We start from the raw sequence: 23,806 nt of genomic DNA on the forward strand, positions 1-23,806 counted from the left end.
GTGAAACTAGGCTGTATGGAAATCAGTAACAAATCCCTAAAACTACCAGAGACTCCCTCAGACATCCCTTTAAATGACTACACACACACTTCCCTAGGGAACATTTCTGCAAATACTTTAAATGCTCAAATGCACAATTTGTATTAATATTTTTTAGTTGTTTTTTAGTTTTAGTTACCATCTCCAGTTCTGATCAAGACAAATCAAGCAAATTTTCAGTCATTTTCATGATCTTATGTGTCTTTAAACTTTTAAATGTCAGTTTATTCAATTTTCAATTCAGCATACTGAGATATTTCCATATTAACAATGCTAAGTAGATTATTATTATTATTATTATTATTATTATTATTATTGTCATAAGTCATCAATTACCACAAACATCAACATTAGTGCATTATTATTTCTAATGCTATGTCCAGGAATTGTTGGAAATGATCCAAAAGGAGACCCCTACCCCTGACCCCTACTTTAAATGGTTATATTCTTTGTTTTTGATTATTTTTTTTTATTGATTGATTTATCTTTTTTCAACATCCATAGAAAACTTCAGATTATTTAATAAACAGGTATTTAGAGATGATTTTAGCTTTAAAAGTGTTCATGTAACTCACAATCAGAACTGACCAATAAAGTTTATTTAAAAGTATTTCATGTGCTTCAGGAAATTAAAAAAAAAAGAAAAACTGAAAAGAGAAGACTTTAAAAACTGAACTCTGCTTCAGTGACTTGAGCATCATATATCATCTTCTGTGAATGTTCCATGAACTTTATTTAAACAGAGAATAGAAACACTGATATCTTTATCAATACTTCATGATTTTAGTCTAGTGCTTTTAGTCTTGGTCTTTATAATTTTTCTATTTCTTGCTCTGTATATCCCCGTCATTATAATATCCTCTTAAGACCCTGCATGTACCTACTAGGACATTACATTCTGGCTTCCCAACAATGATGGTTATAATTCCTGCTATTTCACTTTTTAGATAATTGTCAGGAATGCCCATAAAGTTAATGCAGTTTTTCTGAAATGTTGGGAGAATTAACTTGAAAATTTTCAACTGTTTTCATTGAAATGTTTAGAATATGGTTGTAATTTTGAAGTATTTCGCTGAAGTTTTGGAAGAATATTGTGTTTAACTTTATCTTTATTCTATCTTTTGATATATTCATTTATTTATTATCATTTTTATGTGAATGCAGGAAATGCAATGGTGTATTTAAGGGGAACATTCAGAAATTTTCAAGCACTTTCATGGAAATTTTGGAAAGTTAACTGTAATATTTGGAAAATTTGATTTGAAAATTTTGGGGGGGATTTGCTTGGAAATTTTACGCTCATGGGAGTCTGGGAACATTATTTGAAATTTGATTGGGAATGTGGGAGGAGTCATTGGAACCTGAGGGAATTTGTTTGTAGATTCCTGGGAATATTGCTAAGAAATTTAAGGGGGAATTCACTACAAGCTTTGTGAAGTTCCTCTGAAATATTTCAGGAATATTTAAAGAAATTTTGGGGTGCTTTTCCTGAGGTACTTTAAGAAATTGTCTAAGAAGTTTCCTGGAATTTTGTGTTGCTTTTTTGTTGTTGTTTTGTTTTTTGTTTGCATTTTTTAGGTAATATGTGTACATTTTGGAAAGGACAATTTTCACTTTCAAAAAATACTTTTAGTGGAAATTTTGCTCATCCTTTGCCTTAACAAGTTCTTGTAGTCCATCATCAAAACAACTAGAAAAATGACTCCACCATCCCTCTCTCAATGAGTGACGCCATCTCTGACTGACTGAGGATCCCAACATCTGATCAGCTGGCCAACAAACAGCCAAAACATCTGCTCTAAATCTGACCCTGTGCTGTATTTTCTGCAGATCTTCAGGAGATTATTGGATACAGTTTAGTTAAAAACAAATATATATATATATATATATATATATATATATATATATATATCTTTTCAAAGACAAGACTTCGATTTTAAACTGATCAGCTCCTGCTGTGGGAGAAACTAACAAACTAAAACTAAAAGCTAAAGCTCAGGTTTTAGAAGGATAAATTAGTTAATGCTGACTTGAGTTGCCTGAAATTACGAGCATTCGTCGCCCTCTTGTGGTCATAAAGTGGAACTGCAACATACATATTAAATCAGCTTAAACAGACAATTAAATTTGCACATTTTGTTTGAGGTTGGTTGGTCAGAATACCCTTTTCATTACGAAAAAAAATCTGGGTATAAACAAACACAACATGACATTATAACAACAACAACAATAATAACAATAATTAAAAGTGTTGCTGGACTCTTTATGACGCATTTTTCTGTTTAGCTTACCTTCAATCATCAAACTAAGACTAAAGCTGCCTGTTGGTAAAACAGAAGACCACGAAGAGTGACTGATAGTAAGAACAACAAGCCTTTTTCAACACTATATAATCGTATATAACTCATCCTTGTAAACTTTCAACACAGAGCATGCAAATCTTACCTATAATCCCAGAGCAGCAAACCTAAAGACAAGAGATAACGGTCCTTTGATAGAATCTCAAATTAACTTTACTAAAAGTACAAATTTATAAATATTTACATATTCAAAGTCTTTATTAAGCTAACTTGCATCACGGTTCACTAAATGTTAGATGTTACACGGTAGGTTTGCTGCTGATCAGTTTTTTACTGCCCTCCTGTGGACAAAGTCTGGAACTACAATGACCCAAACACGTCAAGCTAGCGATGAAGTCAAGCAAACATTTCCAGTGAACCCTTCAAAAGAAATAACATAAAATCACAGAAATTACGAGCACAATCTGGCGACTTTATCAACAAAGCTAACGGATACACAGTAGAAATGCGAACACAGGATATTTTAAGACTCAATTTAGCGGGGGAGCTTTTCTCCGAGCTTTTCTCCAAAAGTGTCTTCTGTAATTTTTTTGCTCCTTAGTTTTGTGTTAAACGGTTTTAAGGACTTTAAAGAGCAGCAGTATTTCATCACACTTAGTTAAAAGGATCTCGCCATGCCTTGACAGACGTCGTTTTCTTGTAAATCAACGTTTTAAAGACCCTTTTTGAAATAAACAATTAAACTAGCATCACAGCTCATTTGCTAATGTTTGACACCGGAAGATCAGTTTTTTACTGCCCTCCTGTGGCCAAAGTCAGGAACTACAATAACCCAAACTTAACAAGCTAGCGTCAAAATGATGTGTCTATTTCCGGAAATCCCTTCAAAAATAGAAGTACAAAAAAAACAGCAATTAGGACAAAGGAAATTAGAGGAATTTTAAAGAAGCTAAATTCTGTTATACATCATTAAAATGAATCAGCCTCCATTAGGCTAGGGATCTCTAACATGAATGTCCTAAAATGTCTTTGGAATGTATTTTTTTTCACAAAGTTTAAGTTGAACTAATGAAATTTAAGCTATGTTTTATCATACCTCTGTAACAGGATATTTCTGGGGCAAATTTTCATTTTTATTCACTTATGTATTTATCTATTTAGTTTTAGTTTTCTATTCAAAAAAATGATTAAATGTTTATATACAAACACCTTTTTGTCTACATCTTAGAAGATACATAGAAATAAGGCACAGGTACGTATACAACACAGCAATGACAAAATTGAAGGAGAATTAGAATTAAATAAATAAAACATAATATAAAATCAATAAATACATTTAATTTGATTTAAAAGAAAAACTGGGGCTTTCTTTGTACTTTTCGCTTCTATTCTATTCTTCTATTTCTCTGTAATGCTCAAATGTCTCCTTGCTTTGTCATTTTTCAAAATTTTAAGGCTTTTGAGATTTTTAAGTAATTCAAGATTGTGAAGACCCAATTTCCTGTAAATCAGCACCAAAAGCATTTGCTCATTGTTGATTTGGTATTATCTTATTGTGTTTACAGTGAGCATCTTCCTGAAAATACAGCTGTATGGGAAGCAGATGGACTAGGTTCCAAACCTAGGATCTAGGACCTCCCTTAGGGTGCAGGAGTCTGTCTGCTTTAAGGTTAGGAAAATAAAACACAATAGTTCTTGCAAAGGTTTCTGAAAAAAAAGTTTGTGTGGGCTTAATTTGTTTGGATCTGACCAAATTTGATATTAATTTTAAGGGAAGCTCAAATGAAAAATGATTGGGAACATCTGAGCTAGTGGCAAGGTCAAACTCCCTTATTTGTTCAAGTTCAGCCTGCAACTCCTTTCCTGCATCTCTCTCATCCCTGTTTTCAACTCTATCCACAGTCCACCTCCCTAAATAAAGGCATACATAATAGTGCAAAAATATGTCTTCCAAAAAAAAAAGGGAAAATAAAGAAATACATCTGTTCATGATATTTCTGAATAATTTACAAGACGACTTCTGAAATCTTTTAAAATTGACATATTATTGGCCACTTAAACATTTAAGACTAACTAAAACCCCTGATAAACGAAATTTACATAGTATATTCATTACCTAATGCAGATAAATAAGCAGAAAACATTATTTTGTACATGATGTACATCCTTGTTTTATTTTGAAGTTAGTTGAGGAAATGGATATTAAACATTAACACTAACTTGACTTAATTAACTTGTAGTTTCAGACTTTGACCACAGGAGGGCGGTACTAACCCGAATGACCGCTGATGATTAGAAAGTGTGCTGTGATGCTAGTGTGGATATTAGCGTAGAGGCTAAATAGTTTAAAAACTAAAAGATACACCTACAGAATAGTTGAGGAAATTCGGAGAAAAGTTCCTTTGATAAACGGAGTGAGAAGACAGTATGTATTCAGACCTTTAATGCTGCTGGTATCATAAATTCTTGTCGAATTTAAAGATTTAAATCTTTGCGTTCAGCGTCGCTAAACCGGAAGTGCATGCTAATCAATAGCGCTAGCTTAATCGATTACGGATATTGCAGTTCTGCACTTTGGCCACAGGAGGGCGTTAAACACATCTGTATATCACGTTTATTGTGTCTGTTGTAGATTCCTGGGAGTTGAGCTGCTTTACATTAAATCCCCAGAATCATCGAAAGCTAAGCTAGGTAAAATTACAAGTGCAACCGAAAAACAAAGTGGAATATCTTCAGAACACAACTGAAGAGCAATAACATTCAAATTGCTTTCTTTCTTCCTTTTTTTCAATTAAACTATTTCAGCATACAACAAAATAACAATACAGTACATGCACGCGTTCACAATTATGTAAACAAAAAGAAAATGACGGACTAAAATAGAAATTTAAGACAAGATTAAAGTTTATCTTTATATCCTGCTGTTGCTGTTACTCTGGGTTATTAAACATCTTTTACTCAAAGTTTAATTATTTTACATCGTTTGTCTAAATAATTGGTTCGTGTATGTTATGGTTACATTTTAATTGAATACAATTAAATTTAATGGACGTTTTGGTCGAAATGATTGTTTTATTTTGAAGGTGAATGACGGAAGTGTGTAAGTTATTTTTAGTGTTAGCTTGACGAGTGATGTAGTTTCGCGTTTGGCCACAAGAGGGCAGTACGAAACCGAACGACCGATGCTCAGGATCGGCAAGTGTGAAATAATGCTAGGTTAATAATCCATAATCACTAGTCGGCTTGTAGTACGATTAATCCAAGCACAAAAAAAGGTTTATTGAAACAAGAAACGTTTTATCATACACAATGGAAGATAAAACTGAAACAACGCATCATTCTTTAAAAATGTAAGGAGGCTTTATTGATAGGTGGCAATCATCCCGGTATTATCAGGTTAAAAGGAGGTATATTACTACGAAAAGTTTCCTCAAACGCAGTGTAAATAGACAGCGATAAAGAAACCTCTCTTAGACAAAGGGTGGTAGTGTTGATGGCGGTTGAAATGAAATAAATAACGCTACTTTGGCTGTTATGTATTTTGTTACTTTTTTTTGTTTGTTTAGCTCGTCAAGGTAGCGTCAAGGGAGACGGAGTGAATTTTTTGTTGTTGTTGTTGTTGTTCTGGGCATCCCTTCAAATTAAAACCAAACGATTTGATGCAACAAACGAAACAGATACATTTTTTTTCTCGAACGATCAATCCCAATGTATTCTAAGTGGAGTTTTTAACTGAAACCCATTAAGCTCGCTTGAAGATTTATACACTTTTCGTGATTTAATGGAACCGTAGTTACGTTTTACACGAATAAATGGAAATTGACGTAGGGGAGCTTTTAGTTCTGGTCTAAGTTTCCCGTCGACCACATAAACAAGAGGGACAGAGGCGCTTGGAGTCGGCGCACCGGTAAACCAGTGAAATTATTCTAAAGGTTTTTGTTTATTTGTTTTTTAGCTAGATTTGTAATTCGAATACATACTGTGTTATTTCCATGTTCCCTCTTTAACATTAACGTCACATAAATTTAAACGTTGATTTATCACCCTAACGTCAAGTATGAGCAATACTCTGCAGCTAACGGCTAACTAATCGTGTTAGCATCGGCTGCTAACAGTACATTGGTACAAACGTCTTTTAAAAAATATCTAGTTTCATGTTTACTTACTCTTAGTTTTTATTATAACACGAGTGCATCTATGTAGATAAAGTTAGATAATACCCGGCCTACATGAATTAAACGGCTGCTTCTTTAAATAAATCAATACTTCTGATTACCAACTTCAACTTGTCGTCTTCCTGCCTATCTTATATTTATTTATCTAATTTTTAATACATCAGTATCTTTGTTTACAGTGCCAACATTCAGCCTGAAGTTTAGTGACTTTGTCTTGTTGATGTAAGGAAACCCAGACAGACCACTAACGATGACTTCCTTGGTAAGTTTTCTGTTATTTTCTTTAAATGTTTTAATCCAACAAAGTAACATGTGAAACCTACTACAGTCATTTTTATTCAGTTTATGCAGACACACAGAACTCCTCCATGGTCTTAATGAGTCCTGTATAACGCTTAAATGTTGGTGTATGACAGAAAAAGTTTAAAAGGACAGAGAGGGGTTTCTTCTACTATCATAGGTGGGCATAGTTTATCAAAATTATAGACATTAACTGCTCTTTTAAAAAAGTATTCCTGAGACCACAAACACGTAAACTATTTCAGGATTTAGCCGAAACAGCGGCTGTGATCTGTGCATTTATCGGACTATCTGCAAACAAACAAACATTTATTCCAACAAAGCAGTCCTGCTGCACCAGTGATGCTTCCTATGATCCTAAAATTTTAAATCCAAATATCTGTAACGATCCATGAGTTGCTTCAGATCTACAAATAATAGAAAATATGTCAGTTTACTAAAAGTCTTGCCATAGCCTTAGCCTAGCAGGGCTCTGGAAGTACATAACCTCATGTTGTTCAAGGAGCATTTCACAATGAAAGTATGCAGGCATTTGGGCTCATTATTCATTTAGCCCTCTGAAGTACAAAAGGCAGTATGCTCATGCTTAGTTTCAGTTTATTATCACAGTCAGTTAGAATGTGAATATAATTTATAATGAATCACACAAAATTTTGTATTTGTAAAATGAGGCTCCCCAAAAGCTTTCTGCAGCTTTAAAGTGGGGACCTAGACCTCAATATACAATTTATAAATACAGAGTTAAAAATGTAATTTTCTACAACTGACCAAAACCTCTGAAATACCTGAAGAATCAATCCAACGGTTCTAAATGTGTAGTGATAGTAATACAGGGCATGTAGACAAGAGCACCTGTAAAAAAAAATATAGAGAGAGAGAAATTACGTGGAGTTTTAACGCTTTTCAAGTGGGAAACTAATTAGAAATGAGTTTAAATGTTTGGTCTTAGTGGGTTTTAGGACTAAACATATTTCAGTAGTAGACATTGTCTCAAGCTCTTTTTAGAGAGAGCACAAAGCTAAGAAAATGTCATAATGAAAATTGAATTTATTTTTCAGATGTGTTTTTTCCAGATTAAAATCTTTACAGTTAGCATCCATGTTAAAATTAATAAAAACTTTATCATGATAAATAACAATGAAGGGATTAGTGAATGCCTGCCCTGCTCTGATATTTCTATGTTTATTACTAAAATTGTCCTGTGTGTTGGTGGTGTAATGGAGTGTATTATATCTAAAAGTGTTCCTAATATTTTTCTCCTCTTGTTGTTAATGGAGAGGGCATTAATAACCTGTCTGTTCTACAGTATCAAGTCTGTGAAAGTTGATCTTTTTCTATAGGTAGTGGGTAGGAGTTCTTTGTGCTTGCTTTAATTTGAATGGTGATAGTAATGACATTAGTATATTCATTGCAGGGATAGCTTTCAAAAACTGACTGGAACATAAACGAGGTGCTGAGATGAGTAACCCTTCTGAATCTTGTTTTACAGGGGAGCAGCAGTTCCTCGGCCACAGAATACATCGTACGAGTCCCCAAGTGAGTAAAGTGGACTAGTCTGCTAATAGTCACAGTCTGTCAAGATTTATAGCGTTTAACTGCTTCATTGTAGGATAAAAGAGGGGAAAGGAGCTAGACAAATACATTTTCTCACAGTTTGGGTTGAGTGGACTTAAGCTGACAGGATTTTCATTATTACTTACACATTCAGGAGGTGTTTAAAATGTGCGTATCAAAAGGATCCTTAACATGAAAAAGCTAAATAAAGATTTTCTTTTTGGATTTCCTCTTCCAAAGAAATACCAGCAAGAAGTACAACATCATGGCTTTCAATGCTGGAGACCGAGTCAACTGTTCCTCCTGGACTCAGGTGGGTTCATGTCGGTGTGTCCACACATCTTTGATATTTTCAGCTCCATTTTTAAAGCAAAGGGCACAGAATCCATGGTCATTTCTACAGAAAGGACCATTGTATTTCACAGTCTTAACATCACTCTCCTCCCTCTCTCAGGCTCGTATGGAAAGAGACATGAGTGCTCGGCGGATATACGGGGAAGAGGAGGTGCAGGAGGGAGCAGCTGGCAGTGAGTTTGGTAAAAAGCAGCGAGAAGAAGCCCGCAGGAAGAAGTTTGGCATCGTGACCCGTGAGTTTAAAGTGGAGGACCAGCCATGGATCCTAAAGGTCAATGGCAAGGCAGGCAAAAGGTGAGACAGAGACACTTCTTTATGGACCGACTTGGTCTGATTTAACCAACATATCTCTTCATGGGCTCTAGGAGCAATCAAACACATTATGACTGATATTTTACAGGAGTTATTTAAACTAATCTGTGAACAAGATCATGTTGTAGAGGTTTTACAGCATTAAATATAAAAGTTGGATTGTAATTTACGACACTTCTTGAGGCAAAAGTGACAGCATGAAGTATATTTATTCTTTTAATTTAGCCACTCTCTCTGTCTGTCCCCATCTGTTCCAGGTTTAAAGGTCAAAAGAAAGGGGGTGTCACAGAGAATGCATCCTACTACATTTTCACACAGTGTCCTGATGGAGCATTTGAGGCATTTCCTGTCCATGGCTGGTACAATTTCACACCTCTGGCAAAGCACCGAACTCTCACCGCCGAGGAGGCTGAGGAGGAGTGGGGCAGGTGAGAGGAGAGGAAAAATATTTTCATGCTTTGTTCTCCCAACTGTTCGCGTATAAAAGTTAAATTCTTCAAAAATCTCCTTCTTTTACAGGAGGAACAAAGTAGTGAATCACTTCAGCATCATGCTTCAGAGACGACTGAGGGAGACGGAGCGAGGGGAGGATGAGGAAGATGAGGGGGAGAAGTCTGGGAAGAAGAAAAAGAAGGGGAGTGGGAGAGGGGGAGATCTGCGCATTCACGACCTGGAAGAAGACTTGGAGATGAGCAGTGACGACAGTGGCAGCAGTATAGGGGAAGGTAAGGACTAAGGAGAGAAAAGGTAAAAAACAGTACACACACACACATCCTCACCCTTCCTCTCACTGCATAGCTGTCTTATGTGTTTCTGCTCAAACCGTATAAAATAAATACATCATTACCTGCTTTTTTCACTGATATTCCATTATCACATAAGGTGATCCTTGTGTGTGGAGGCTTGTTTATAAACAAGACAGTGGCTAGAGAAACTCATTTACAGGCACAAGAAGCTTCTGTTTTATATGAGAATCACAATTACAGCAATGAATTTATTTAAGGAAGGCACCAGCTGACTTTCTTGTTTTTATCTCTCTCGTGTTTTGCAGAGTTTGCTATTACACTTCAGCGGCCATGTGAATACACTTTATTTATACAGCCCTTTACAACAACCCACAGATGATCAAAGTAGTTAACAAAAATCAAATAGCACTAAAAACACACTGCACAAAACAAATTCATGAACCAAAAAAAATAAAAGAGTTGATAAAAATGACTGCTGGGGTCCACCTGACATCATGGAGTTTATTCCCTTCCCTCCCCCTTGTGTGATATTTATCTTCTTCTCTTTTCCTTGGACAGACGGGGAGGGCAAGGCAAAGGTGAAGAAAGATTTTGGTAAAGGAAAAGCAAGGAAGAAGAGAAAGAGCAACGAGCACGAGGCATTAGAGGACAGTGATGACGGAGACTACGAGGGTCTAGAGGTGGACTACATGTCAGATGAAAGCAGGTCAGATCTTTTTCCATACAAAGACCCAAACTTTATGGTCATACAAAATATTTTTCAGCTGTTGCAGCTTTGTAAAAATGATTTTTGTTTCTTTCTTTCTTTTCAAAAACAGTTCAGATGAGGAACCAGAAAAGGGAAAGCTCAGCAAAGCAGAGGAGCACCCAAAAGGTTAGAAATGGCCCATCTATGAATTCTGAATTTCACAAGCTTTGAGGCCTTGCCTTTACTGAATAGGTGATCTAATATTTGCCCTGGTGTAGGGATCGATGAGGCTTCTGAAAGTGAGGAGGAGAGTGAGGAGGAGAAGCCCAATGAAGAGGAGGGAAAAGAGGATGAAGAAGAAGAAGATGGAAAGAAAACCCCGGTCCAAATGGAAAAGAAGAAGAAAAAAGGTACCAACTTCACCAAACCATCGACAGTCTTAAAAAAAACATCCAGTTATCAGGTCCCAGTGAACACAAGCAGCTTAATTTGATGGATTTGTATGTCACAGACAGCAGCGGAGAGTCGGACAGCTCAGACGACAGCGACATCGAGGGAGAAACAGCCTCTGCTTTGTTTATGGTAGATAATGCGTTGTTAGGTTTGAATTAATGGATATTTTAGCATTTAATATTAAGTCACACTTAGTTGTTAGTACAAAGAGTCAACCATGTTGGTTTGTAGTATTTGGTTTTTGTCTTTATCGACGGTGTTCTGTGTTTTTCCCTTCACAGAAGAAGCGCACGCCTCCTAAACGTGGAGGTGGGCGGGGCTCCGCAGGAAGCTCCAGGGCTGGAAGTCGGCCCGGGACGCCATCCATCGACTCTGCCACCACCTCCAACACACTCCGTGCAGCTGCAAGCAAGCTGGAGCAAGGTTACTGCCAAACTGTTACACATATCCATTAAAAGTTATCCATACAAGACATAAAACTGTTTTATTTATTGGTAATGGAATTGCTTAATCACAGCTTCTTTTCATTTTGATGGCCCTTTCTACAGGTAAGAGGCAGACCCAGGGCCCTGGGACTGACTCACCCGCTGCCAAAAGGCTGAAGATGGAGCCGAGCAGTCAGAGCCCCGCTCCCTCTGGGAAGAGTACACCTCAGCCCCCGTCAGGGAAGTCTACCCCCAGCTCAAGGTACTGAACAAGTTTCTAGCTGTGCCTAAGGCAGGAGATAAACTTGTTGTGTAACCTTGATATCTTTAGAAAATACACATACCTGAAGTGTTACTAGAGCAGTGGTTCCAACCCTTTTCCTTAGGTCCCCCCCAAGACAAGCTAAGCCCCCTCAGGACCCACTTGGAGAAGTACACATAAGTGTTAAAATCTCAGCATAATAGGCCTAAATACACGTGTTTTTGACATAAGATCTATGATTAAACTATCTATTAGGATGACAGTGTATTAGGATCTGTTAATCTTAAAGAAAAAACTCAAAGTTTAAAAAGTCGTTAATTCAAAGGAAAAATTGAAATGTTTGACTCTAAATGTCGTAAATGATCATAAACCAAAACTTTGAATTGTTTAGATTATAAAGTCACAGATCCAGCCACTGTTCCCAGTTTGGGTTCTCATAAATTTTTGACTTTACATTGTTGTAAATTTACAATTTGAGAAACCTGTATTTTTTGTTTGTTTGTTTGTTTCTAACGTACAAAATTAAGACTTTTTAAACAAAACTTTTACTTAACTTTTAAAAGTTTGTTTTCTTGTAAATATACAACTTTTTTGGCTAATCTCAAGAATTTTGTTTTTACCCCCCAAAATTTTGTCTTTTTAGCTAAAATTTTACAGATTCTCTTTAGTTGTTATCTTTTACGTTGACCCTGATGAGGCATTGTGCATTATTTTTCTAATCACAACTAAACAATATATATGTGTACATCTAGTTTTGACAGCGTCAGAGCATATTGACCCCCCCCCCCCCCCCCCCCCACACACACACACACACATACACACCCACCTGAGATCTTTGCCACCCCCTAGGGGTACCTGGACCCCAGGTTGGGAACCACTGTACTAGAGGATACCTCTAGAGCAGGGGTGTCAAACTCAAGGCCCTGGGGCCAAATCTGGCCCAAGGTACAGTTACACGCAGCCAACAAGATCAAATCGTATCCTTATTATAACTGGCCCTAAAATATAAGGTCTGCAGATTTCCTCCAGTATAAAAATGTAAACTTAACCTTAATGATATCAAATATTCTTAAGTCATAAATATGTGAAAAACTAAGGAATAAAAATAATTAAAAAAAAAAAAAAAGAAAGGTGAGAAAATAAATTAATTTGTGTTTTCATGTCATATTTTCAATTTTGCATTGCACAATTATGACTTCAATCTATTATTTGGACTTTTATTTTATATTTTGACCTTTTACATTTATTATTTTGACTTTTGTCTCACATTTAGATTTTGTCAGTTTATAATTTTGACTTTTTATCTAATCATTTGACCTTTTCAATTTATTATTTCAACTGTTATCTCATATTTTGACCATTTAGTTGCACCGTTTTAAATTGTCATATTTTTGCCTTTGAAACATGATTGTGACTTTCTTTTTAATATATTTGCCTTTTAAAAGCATTATTTTAACATCTTATTTTGTGTTTTGACCTTTTGAACTAATAGGTTTGACTTATTATCTCAGATTATGAGCCTTTTAACTAATCATTTTGACTTTTTAAATCTCAAAATCATTTGTCATCAGTGCTAATTTTTTCCCCATAATTTATTACTGGTGAAAATGAGGTTAACAGTTTGGTTAAATGTGGATCCTGTTAAGCCCTCAGGTTAGACCTAAATTCAGAATCCGGCCGCTTCTGTGACTAGGTTTGACACCCCTGCTCTAGAGAGAATACCAGAGATCTGAGCCAGTATACAACTACCATATGTGTGGGATGTAGACTACAAACATGATTAGGTTAATTCAGGTTAATTCTTAGTTTAGGGCTAACTTAACAAACTTAACTCAATAGTAAGATTAGATCAGCTCAGGTAGCTGACGATTAATGTTTAGAGAACAACATCATTGCCATTAGCACTTCAAGTCTCTAAACGTTTTCCTCTGAGTTTGGATATAATATTTCCGGTGCTTCAGTTTAGTAAGTGATTGTGTGAACAGATGTTTTTTGCAGACTGCATTTATAGATGTCATTGTTAAAGCTGCTTTTGAAAACAGAAGGTTTCTTTGAGAAGGGTTAGTGTGTATTTTTCATTAAAAGCAAACTTTTTATACCTATTTTTTTCATCTAAAAAGCTGGGTATGTCTCATATACTGAGGCACACACTTTAACCACTGCATGTGCATGCAGCTGACACTGCAACATTTTACCCAGAAATGCACAGATATATCATTAAAACCAAGACAGAACAAGCCAAAGTTGAATTAATTTTTCTTCTTGTCTGCTCCGTAGTGATGTGCAGCTGACAGAAGAAGCGGTCCGTCGCTACCTGATCCGTAAACCAATGACCACCAAAGACCTGCTGAAGAAGTTCCAGACAAAGCGCACAGGTTTGAGCAGTGAGCAGACTGTCAACGTGCTGGCACAGATCCTGAAGCGCCTCAACCCAGAGCGCAAGAACGTAAACGACAAAATGCACTTTTACCTCACGGAGTAACTGAGCTGGGAAAGAGCTAGAAATAAATCTAGGTGACATTGTTTTTGGAAAACTCTCACTTGGAAAAGAAATGTTTGCGTCGGGAAATGCCACACTCTTGCCTGGATGGCAGTATTAAAACAGATTTTTTTTAAGCTTGTTTCTCATAGAGATCTCACATAATACAAGAGAGACCTGTAGGATGCAGAGTAAAAAACAACTCCGCATCTATATGGTCTCTCTCTATGTGCAAAGAGTTGAACTTAGCTTGACGAAAGAAAAAAATGTTTTTTTTCTAATAAAACTTAAAATCCACATCAGTGTTAGGCTTTTCTTTTTATTTTCCATCTGTCTTTAAAATTGTCTTTCAAGCTGCAAAGGAGAGACGTGATTGCTCAAAAAAAGGAAAAAATAACGGTTGGTTTTGGTAAATTATCATCCAAACAAGCGTGTGGGAAAAAGTGACTTTAATATATTAAAGCATCAACAAAGACTAAGAATCGATGTGGAAATTTAATCATTTTAAATACTAAAGCAACAGGATCAGCGTTAAACATTTTGGAAGAGTGTAGCTAAAAGAATCCTGGAAATACATTGAAAAGAAGAACAGTTCATTTGAAGCTGCATCAAATAAACAAGACCCATTCATTGAGGACCAAATCAACCACAAATTACAAAGATGGAGTTTGTTTGCAGCTCTGTGTTGGATGAATTCATGTCCGAGCAATATCATAGTTGGCCGTAAGCCAGTCACAGGTCATCTTTATAGCTGGAAGGACAAAAAAAGAGAGCAAATCATTTTTTACTGGGCTGAGGATGCATGCAAATATTAATCCAAACTCTGGTTTAAATGTAGAGCAGCACATACAAGTCTCACATTGTCTTCGTATGTATTTTAAACTTGTTACAATTGTGCATATGTTATATCACAGGCCAGCATTTTGAAATTTGTGAATTTTAGCTGCATTGATTTGTTTTGTCGCCTCTGTCGTCCTGTATGCAACATAATTCAAATGAAAAACCTAGAAGAACTTTATAGGACATTTTCTGTTTTCCAGCTCTTTTAAAACAACAGAAACACAGTGACTAATCATCATTCACTTTGAGAGAATCTCTTACCGTCTTTCAGAGGGGTAAAGGTGAAGTCAGGACGGTATCTTCGTAGCTTGGCATTGCTGGCTGTCTTCTTCATCTGGCCGTCAGACATGGAGGTGTCGTACTGTTTTTACAAGTCAAGGAGCAATAATTTCATATGTTACCACACAGAAATTTGAAACTTCTCTGGTTGTGGCAATACAATATGGCTGCAGAAACTAGGTGTAATCATGGCACAATCATTCTGTTCAAATTTTAGCCCAGGCAGCTAATAGTTCATCTAACAATGTGCTTTTCAGAGAAGATTCTGAGGAGGAAAAGAGATTCATTCACTTGTTTTTACAAGTTTGTTACACAGGATTTTTGGGGGAAAGTAGCAAGGATACGATTATTTCATCTTCAAAGTTGAAAGCTTCTGCAATCATCTCCACAGCATCTTTGATGGCAACTTCAGCATCTTCTCCAACTGAAAAGAAATCACCAATTAATGGATAGATACAATATGACTTCGAGTGTGAGAAAATTCAAAATGGTGATTTATCTTCGTCCTGATTTATATAGTCCAGTCATCACTAAGATTATCTAAGATCAGAAGTTTTCAAAAATATTTTTAAAAAATCCCAATCGATTCAGGAACAAGACTTTTAGATCTTTCAGTAGCCAGGAGCTGATCCAGAAGAAGAGTTTACTCAGCATTCAAGAGAATACAGCAGTAAACCCGAGTTGCTGTCAACAAAACAACAGAATAGCTGGTTCTTAATCCACTGGAGATCAGAGTGTCCAATTGTTGCATTAGTGCTTTCAATCCCAGATCAGAAAAGACTTTTAGATATCAGCCATTCCCACCCTAGATGTTGACCATATCCCCTAATAAACTTGCTCTTTCTATGGAAAAAAATCATTATCTGTCAGTCCGCTCTTCTCTTCTGATGTTGACCAGACTACCTATAAACCTCCAGTGCACTCCCACTTGTTTGACCATTCACACATAAATTATCTCACGGTTGTATGCTGCTAAGCTCCTGATAAGAACTTATATAACTGTGGGATCCTGATAAGGACCTGTTTTTTATTGTGCATCCAAGAGCTGATCTTTTTATGTCTGAAACTGAAGTGCTACTTCAGCAGTCCCTTTCATGTCAAGGTTAGAATCAGGACACACAGCTGTTATGCCTCTGTCTACACACATCTTCTGCATGTCTTCCTACTGGTTAACTTTATGTATCTTACCCTAGCTTTGGATGTACGGTAAAAAGATGTTAGGTCAACATCTAAACAGTACAGTAAAATATATCCAGTTGGAGTTGGAAGATCCAGTTCATTCTCAGTCTTCCCCAAGGTCCCCTCCTAGTTGAACATGACTGGAAGATCTCCATAGGGAGTCACCCAGAATGCATTCTGACCAGATGCCCTACTGGCTCCTCTCAGTGCAAAGCACCAGTGACTACTCCTAGTTTCCTCCAGATGTCTGAGCTCCTCACCCTATCTCTACAGCGGAGCTCAGCCAACCTACTGAGGGCTCTCATTTCAGCCGCTTATGTCAAGCAATCTCATTCTTTCAGTCATTACCCAAACCCCTCAGGTGAGGATTGGGATGTAAACTGACCGGTAAATTAAAAGCTTTTGCCTTCTGGCTCAGCTCCCTCTCCACCATCACAACGGTGCATCACAATGCCTGCAATACAGCTGAAACTGAACCAATCCAAGCATTCTGTCAGACTTAACCTGGAATTAATATCTTTATTTAAAGAATGCATGGTTATAATTAGAATTAAATTTCCCTGTCAATTTGACTCATGCAAGTACGAAATCAATACATCTAAGGTATTGATGTGATGACAGGTACCCTGGATTGTAACTTTGTGGATGCACAGGTATTAGGGGTCAAGTGGTATTGTTGTTGTTTTTTTTTTCAGGGCCAGGAAGTCCATGAGACTGATAACTTATTGAACAGATCTGCATTTACAGTAGATTGAGCCATTAGTACATTCAGTTATTTAGATGTTAGATTTGCAGCCTTTGCACCTTTTACATTTTGTGTATGTATCATGAACCAGCAGTAAAAGAGCTTTAATTTTCATCTCTGCTAAAAGTAGCAATGCTGGTGGGGGAAAATACACATAATACACGTCTTGAGCCCTAGCATGACCAAATTTGGTTGCTGGCCTTGATCTTAACAACCTTGCTCCCTGTGCGCTCTAGTTTTGCACAAATATAGTCATTTTACACATCAAACTAAACATAAGAATCTCAGCTACAAGCCCAAACAAACCATTTTACCTACACCACAAACAACAACAACAAAAAGGAATCAAATCAATGACCACATTTCAAAGTAGCTGTAGTGCCATATAGCCAGATGCATCTGCCCTCTATTGGATGGTGCCTGGTATTATAGACACAAACATGGTCTCATTTTAAAGCCCAGCCTCTGCTAAGGATTCAAGTGTGCAGTTTCCATTTGTTTCAACAGTTTCTTTTAGTTTTCTGCACTTTATTTTTTGTTGTTTTTGTTCAATTGAAAATAAATCTGCTCCTCTTGGTGTCAAACTTTAGTTCTTTTGTAAGACTTTCTTGAAAAGGGAAATAAATGCAGAGCAAAAAAAAAAGAATTCCACGATGCAATGACCACCTATAATGGAATTTGAGTTTAAAAAAAAGGTTGATACCTGAGAATTTTCAAATGGCAGAGATAGTGCCGAACTGAGCCAAACTGTGCCCAAATCTTGTACTAAAATCTCTTTTATTTTGTCCTGATAACCCCCTAGTGGCATAAAAGTTAAAAAAGGTAATGTCAAAATGTGGTTCTTTAGGCAAAAATGAAAATTTTCATTTATATTGTGTGTGCTAACTTTATTCACTCTGACCCAGTAACATGTGTACATACATTTACATTTCTGAACAAGTTTCACAAGTGCCCTCTTCATTATTGTACCTAGATCATTCAAATAGACCTTGTTGTTACAGAGTTATACTTATTTAAAGATGAGCTGGTAATTTTGAGCAGAAGCCTAATAAAAGAGGCTATGGCTAAACAGATAAATGAAACAAAAGTAAAGTTGCGTCTCTGACTATACTGTAATACTTGATTATAAAAATGGATGCACTACTGTGTTCATCACTCATATGTTGCAGATGATAAAGATGGATCTCATATAGATTGAGCCTATACTGCTGACCCAACCACTGCCTCCTGACTTCCCAGGGAGAAGCTAAACTATGCCGGTCCGTACCAACTACAGGGCCTAGCTTCACCTGCCAACGAAGGCTTTGAGTAAGTGGTGCAGAAATGCATCTGTAATTTAGAAACATTCACCATGAAAACATGGGACTCAACTACATTTAACACGTGCACCGTTGTCGGGGGGGGGGCGCTACTGATTACTTGGGCCCACAGTAGCGAGGGGCCCTTGAGGAGCCTGCAATGAAAAGTGTGTTTTTATTCATTTTTTTCTTGGTAGTGTCATTATTGAATCAAAAGTGACTAAATGAATCAGTCAACAGACTGAAATTTGTATGCATTGGTCAAGGCTGGGTCCTTCATTTCTCATGTTCTTTCAAAAGCCTGTAGCCTCACAAACATCTATTTTATTTTATTTTTATTTTATTTATTTTGCACAATTATGAAAGACACAAAAGACAAAGATGACAAATTACATGAGGTGCAGGGAGAGGCGAAAAGCCCAAAGGGCTTATTTGAAACCTCCACCTAAAGGATATTAAAGTTACACAATATTATATGCAAGTATAACATACAAAAAGAAAGAAAGAAAAAAATAATAATAAATAAATAAATATAAACAAAAAACAAGTTACTCAGAAGTTATGACAAACTAGCAACAACAATTATAAAAAGAAAGAAAAAAAATAAAAAGATTACATAGAAAATATGAGTGGTGTGTATGACTGTGTGTGAGTTCTATGAGGGATTGTATTGCTAGTGACTCCAGGGATAAAGACAAAAAAAACAAAAACAAAAAATAATTTGAAAAATGTACACATAACTGACATGAAAAAGAGAAACTATTTCAAAGCAGTTATTAAATGATCTTTTCAACATCTTTTATAACAATTTGTAGAAGAACATTTCTTTAGCAGATGAGAAAAGCTATTCCATAATTTGCTACCTCTATACCTGAATGAAATCTATAGTATAGTGCCAAATACTCCTTTTCTTTGGCCCGGTCTCCCATTTGTGCATTTTCATGATCATCAGTAATACAGTGCTGTACTCACCAGTGAGAATGATAGGGCTGATTTCGTCATACTCCCTCAGGGCCCAAATAATCAAGCGGCCCAAGTCCTGAGAATAAAACATTTTGGAAGTTAAAAATGTAGGCGTTCTTAGCAAACATATTTAAGCATTATTATTTTATATCATGCAGGAATCATACCAGAGAATAGATGAATTGTCTTCTAGGTGTTCCAGAGCCACACACTGTCAGAGGAGTTCCTTCCTCTATGAGAGACATGAGAAAATAGACTCTTTACTTAGTCATAATATTGATTTATCAGTAACATTTACAGTTGTGTTCTGTGCATGTGTAAAGATGTATTCATGTCTGCGTTAATCACCTTTGGCCTTGTAGGTCTTGTTCATGAGAGCCGACAGCACGTGTCCATTTTCTATCTCAAAGTTGTCGTAGGGGCCGAACACGTTGGTGGGGATGACTGCTGTGTAACGACAGCCGTGCTGCTGAAAGTAAGCGCTGTGAACACACACACAGAAAGGACTGGATTAGAAACAGGTTCAGCATGGTTGTGGGTGTTTTCTTGGTCACTAAAGAATAGACTGCATCCATCAACCCACAGTGCAAATAAACATGACATAGGCCAAATAGAAACTACAGGTGCTGCTTTGAAAACCTTTTGTTATAGATGAATGTGACCTATTGCCCACATCTCCTCACCACACCAATGTTTGCATTACATGACTACTTACTTGTTTTGAACATCAATCATCCTTTTAGCATACGAGTATCCAAAGTTGGAGTCATGAGGAGGCCCGTTGTGTATCTGTGAGAGTATAGAGGGACAGTAAATATGAATTCAAACATTTAAGCTCGATATTTTGCATTAATTCCTCTTTTTTATTTTTCTGCAGTCTCCGCTTACTCTAACACCACACTGAAATTAAAATCAGAACAACCTTTAAAAAAAAATGCAAAGCAGGCATAGCACTGCTTTAAGAGTGTTCATGATCAAAAGTAAAAAGTAAAACTCACCATCGTCTCATCAATCGGGTAAGTTGTTTTGTCGGGGAAGATACAGCTGGACAGGCAGGACACCACCTTGGTGACTCCTGTGCAATAGGCTGTATGGAGAACATTGTCGTTGATTTTAAGGTTGTCTCTCTGTAAAGATATCACACTGTCATTCACTTAGCATTTCAGTTCAACATCTGAGATGAATACCCAGGGATTTCATGCACAAGTTTGTGGTTTGTTTTTTACAAATATGGAATATTTATGAAGGCCCTTTTCTGCCAGTACAAAAAAGTAGGAAAACAAGAATTTGCAGAGATATATCTTGATGAAGTCTAAATTATGAGGAAAAAAGACAGTAATTGTAAAGTTTGTCTCATATATTTTTTTGTCCCTTAAACACTGTTAATTTTGGCAGCTATTTTTGATTTTAGTCTTTAGATGGACTGCATTTTAGTTTTAGTCACATTTTAGTAATCTCTCTCCTTTTTAGTTTTAGTCGACAAAAACTCAAAAACATTTTAGTCTAGTTTTAGTCCATAAAAAGTCCTCACATTTTAGTCTTTACTTTTAGACCAAGAATTAGACTAAAAATAAAAGGATAGAAATGACTAAAATGTGACTAAAACAAAAAATGCGTTTCATTGAAAGACAACAACTAAGACTAAATTTTTAAGAAGCTGCCAAAATTAATACTGCTTGACATTTTATTTTATATCTATGCCTTATGTCTCATAATTCTGACTTACCACCCTCTAATTTTTTTACTTTTACGTTTTATGTTTGAATTTTGTCTTTTAATTGTGACTCTAAGCTAATACTCATGACTTTCTCTAATATTTTCTATTTTAATCTCTAACTTTATGTAGTTAATCATGATTAATCACACCCTTTTTTATCCCATTTTAAAATTCTACCATTTTGCATGTAGAACTGTTTTGGATTTCCCTACTGTCCGCTCACCAGAAAATACAGGTTGTCCCTCATGTGTAGATAGAGTCCTCCCACTTTTGCAGCCAGGTGGATGACATGTGTAGGTCGATACTTCTCGAACACCGCTTTGGTCTGTTCAAGATCTCTGTGAAGGTTTCATACCACACTTTAAAAGTCTGATAGAGATGCATGGTTAAAGTATTTTGCTCAGTTGGTAAATCTTAATTTTTAACTACTGGAGCTTCCAACAGATAGCATGCACTCTGACCTAATCTTACACTTATTTGTTATGTCAGAATGGAGGCATTGCAGAAATCTAAATTCCTCACTTTTAGAACAGGTAAGGCCAAGCTAGGCAAGTTTTTTATAGAGCACCACTCATATACAACACAATTCAAAGTGCTCCAGAGAATAAAAACAGAGCAGTTCTAAAATGAAGTTGCATCTGTTTCACTGGTAAGCAGGCTGATTTGCCTCATCCTCCGTAGAGCTTTGTGGGAAAGCAAACTTTTTACTCATCTACATCTGTGAAATTACAAACATGGGTATATTTAGCAGAAATGCAGCTTTCCTTGTGGCCCGAGGGGAGAATCAGTAACACTTACTAACCTTCTGATGTACCCTGTACAAGACTCCCTAAACCAAAGCAGTACAAAATACATAAAAGCAACTCACACAAGATTGGCATCCTTAGAGGACAAGAAGAACCACTCTTCCCCTTCCAGTTTCCCTCCTTCATGCAGCACCACATGCTCAATGGCTTTGCCCAACAACCCAGATCCACCAGTCACCATAACACGCATGGGTCCTGCTTCCATCTTTGTCTTCAGCTTCTGCTCTTCACAATTTATCTCTGCGGTTCTATAAATGCAAATAAAATGTTAACTTTATCACCCTACAATAAAAATGTCCATAATCAAGGTGTATAAAAAGTATCAGGAGTTGTTCTTACCTCTGTGGTGGAGGGCTGAAATGAGTGAGACGTTCCTGGAGAGTGTGTCTTATATAGGGTGTGTCTATGTTGACAGTGCTGTCTGACCAGTAAATGTATGGTATATGTACATTTATTGAGCCAATTTTTTGGTATTAAGGAGAGGTGGAGAGGTTTCTGTTTCTTTCCTAAGGGATGAATAGGATTAAGGTGTATGAGGCTCTCGATGGCTCCTCCTGCAACATCTCAGCCTTTTGATTAATGATGCACTGATTGTGAAAATCAGGGCCAATGCCGATACTGATCTTTAAAATAACTTTTTGGCCACTACTAGGTTTTTTCATTAACTCTTGTTACTTGTTCAGTTTTTGTGATTGTTAACGTCTTTATCCAGGCCAGGGACCAGAATTCACTTTTTTTGTTGGACACCAGTCTAATTCTAGCCTTTTTTCACTTTCAAGGGGACAAATCCAACTATAGAAATCCACAGTATACTTCTTATTTGAACTTATTTCACACTTAAAGATCATTTAAGAAATAATAACTTCAGCCCCATTATCATGAAATTAAGCAATTCTTTTTTTAAATTAACCTTTACATGAACAATATTGTTATAAACAAGCAGGGGCGGAGCTAGGCCCTGCCAACATTAGGGGCTTAGCCCAAGAGGGTCAAGGGGGATTCTCCCCGAGAGATTTTTCCTGCTTTACAGACACTATTTTAATTGATTTCAAGCCATTTGTATTCATTGAATGCACATGTTTTATTTGGGAGAACTTAATGTACCTATAAGAAACAATGTTTATGATTTTAAAGTGTTGAGTATGTACCTGTAACCCAATTACATATGTTTGTTTTTTTCCAAAGGCAAATAGCATAACAGAATTTAAGAACTGGCTTTATCTATAGGTACTATGTGATCAATTCCTTTCTGACTCACTCTGTTCTCTCTAATCTTCTTTAATTTTCTCCCTTTCTCTCTCTGCTCCACTCTTTTACTCCTGGATGGAAGTTTGCTCCACTGAAAGAAGAAAATATAAAAACAATGAGCTTTTAGAGTAATGACCATGATATTACCTTTAAAAGAGCAAGTTTAACATGTATCTTAGTCACATCAGCTCTTGACACCTCTGCTATCTTTTCTGTAACCGAGCTCTGTTATCCGATTAACAGTTTCCTCTTCTGCGTCTCATTGTCTTCATTTGAGTAGTGACTTCCCGTCCTCTTCTCTCCTTCCTCTCTCTTTCTCTTTTTTACATTTTCTTTCAATTCACGTTTCATGATTCCTCAAATCTGAATTCAGCCTCAGCCTTTTGTGTAATAATTCTCCTCTTCTCCTCTCTTGGCTCATCACAGATTTCCTCCCCCTTTTTTTCTGACTTCTGTTGTTCTTTCCCTCCTCTTCATCAGCTCTTCTCTTTTGGAGAATTTTCTTCTTCTTCAGCTGTGAGGGGTTTTACCATCCTTTTCCTCATCTTTTCTTTACAACTGTCCTTTACTTAGCAGCTTTATTTATTTGTATCCTTTCATTAACAAAAAACTACTAAAAAGCAAACCACACCCATAGGTACCAG

At 36.5% G+C, this 23,806-nt stretch overlaps 2 protein-coding genes across 3 annotated transcripts; one reads left to right on the forward strand and one right to left on the reverse strand.

Moving 5' to 3' along the window:
• Positions 1-6,196: 6,196 nt before the first annotated feature.
• Positions 6,197-14,384, forward strand: gtf2f1 (general transcription factor IIF, polypeptide 1). 2 transcript variants are annotated; one of them, XM_041778637.1, is made up of 14 exons: positions 6,197-6,246; positions 6,694-6,776; positions 8,304-8,350; positions 8,609-8,681; positions 8,823-9,016; positions 9,292-9,462; positions 9,554-9,759; positions 10,339-10,486; positions 10,599-10,654; positions 10,747-10,878; positions 10,980-11,050; positions 11,203-11,344; positions 11,470-11,608; positions 13,886-14,384. In XM_041778637.1, exons 2-14 carry the CDS (start codon positions 6,765-6,767, stop codon positions 14,088-14,090), a joined length of 1,596 nt encoding a protein of 531 aa, XP_041634571.1. In that variant the 5' UTR covers positions 6,197-6,246; positions 6,694-6,764; the 3' UTR covers positions 14,091-14,384. The 2 variants fall into 2 exon arrangements, with proteins under 2 accessions (XP_041634571.1, XP_041634572.1); XM_041778638.1 differs by having other exon boundaries at positions 6,217-6,271.
• Positions 14,385-14,782: 398 nt separating this feature from the next.
• On the reverse strand, positions 14,783-22,104 carry LOC121504012 (GDP-L-fucose synthase-like). Its single transcript, XM_041778639.1, has 9 exons — positions 21,977-22,104; positions 21,332-21,446; positions 20,390-20,518; positions 20,107-20,180; positions 19,740-19,873; positions 19,559-19,623; positions 19,401-19,467; positions 15,551-15,630; positions 14,783-15,288 (listed from the first exon to the last, which is right to left on the reverse strand). Exons 1-9 carry the CDS (start codon positions 22,102-22,104, stop codon positions 15,163-15,165), a joined length of 918 nt encoding a protein of 305 aa, XP_041634573.1. The 3' UTR covers positions 14,783-15,162.
• Between the last annotated feature and the right edge of the window lie 1,702 nt (positions 22,105-23,806).

This window comes from Cheilinus undulatus, linkage group 21 (genome assembly GCF_018320785.1).
Source record: "Cheilinus undulatus linkage group 21, ASM1832078v1, whole genome shotgun sequence".
Classification (NCBI taxonomy): domain Eukaryota; kingdom Metazoa; phylum Chordata; class Actinopteri; order Labriformes; family Labridae; genus Cheilinus; species Cheilinus undulatus.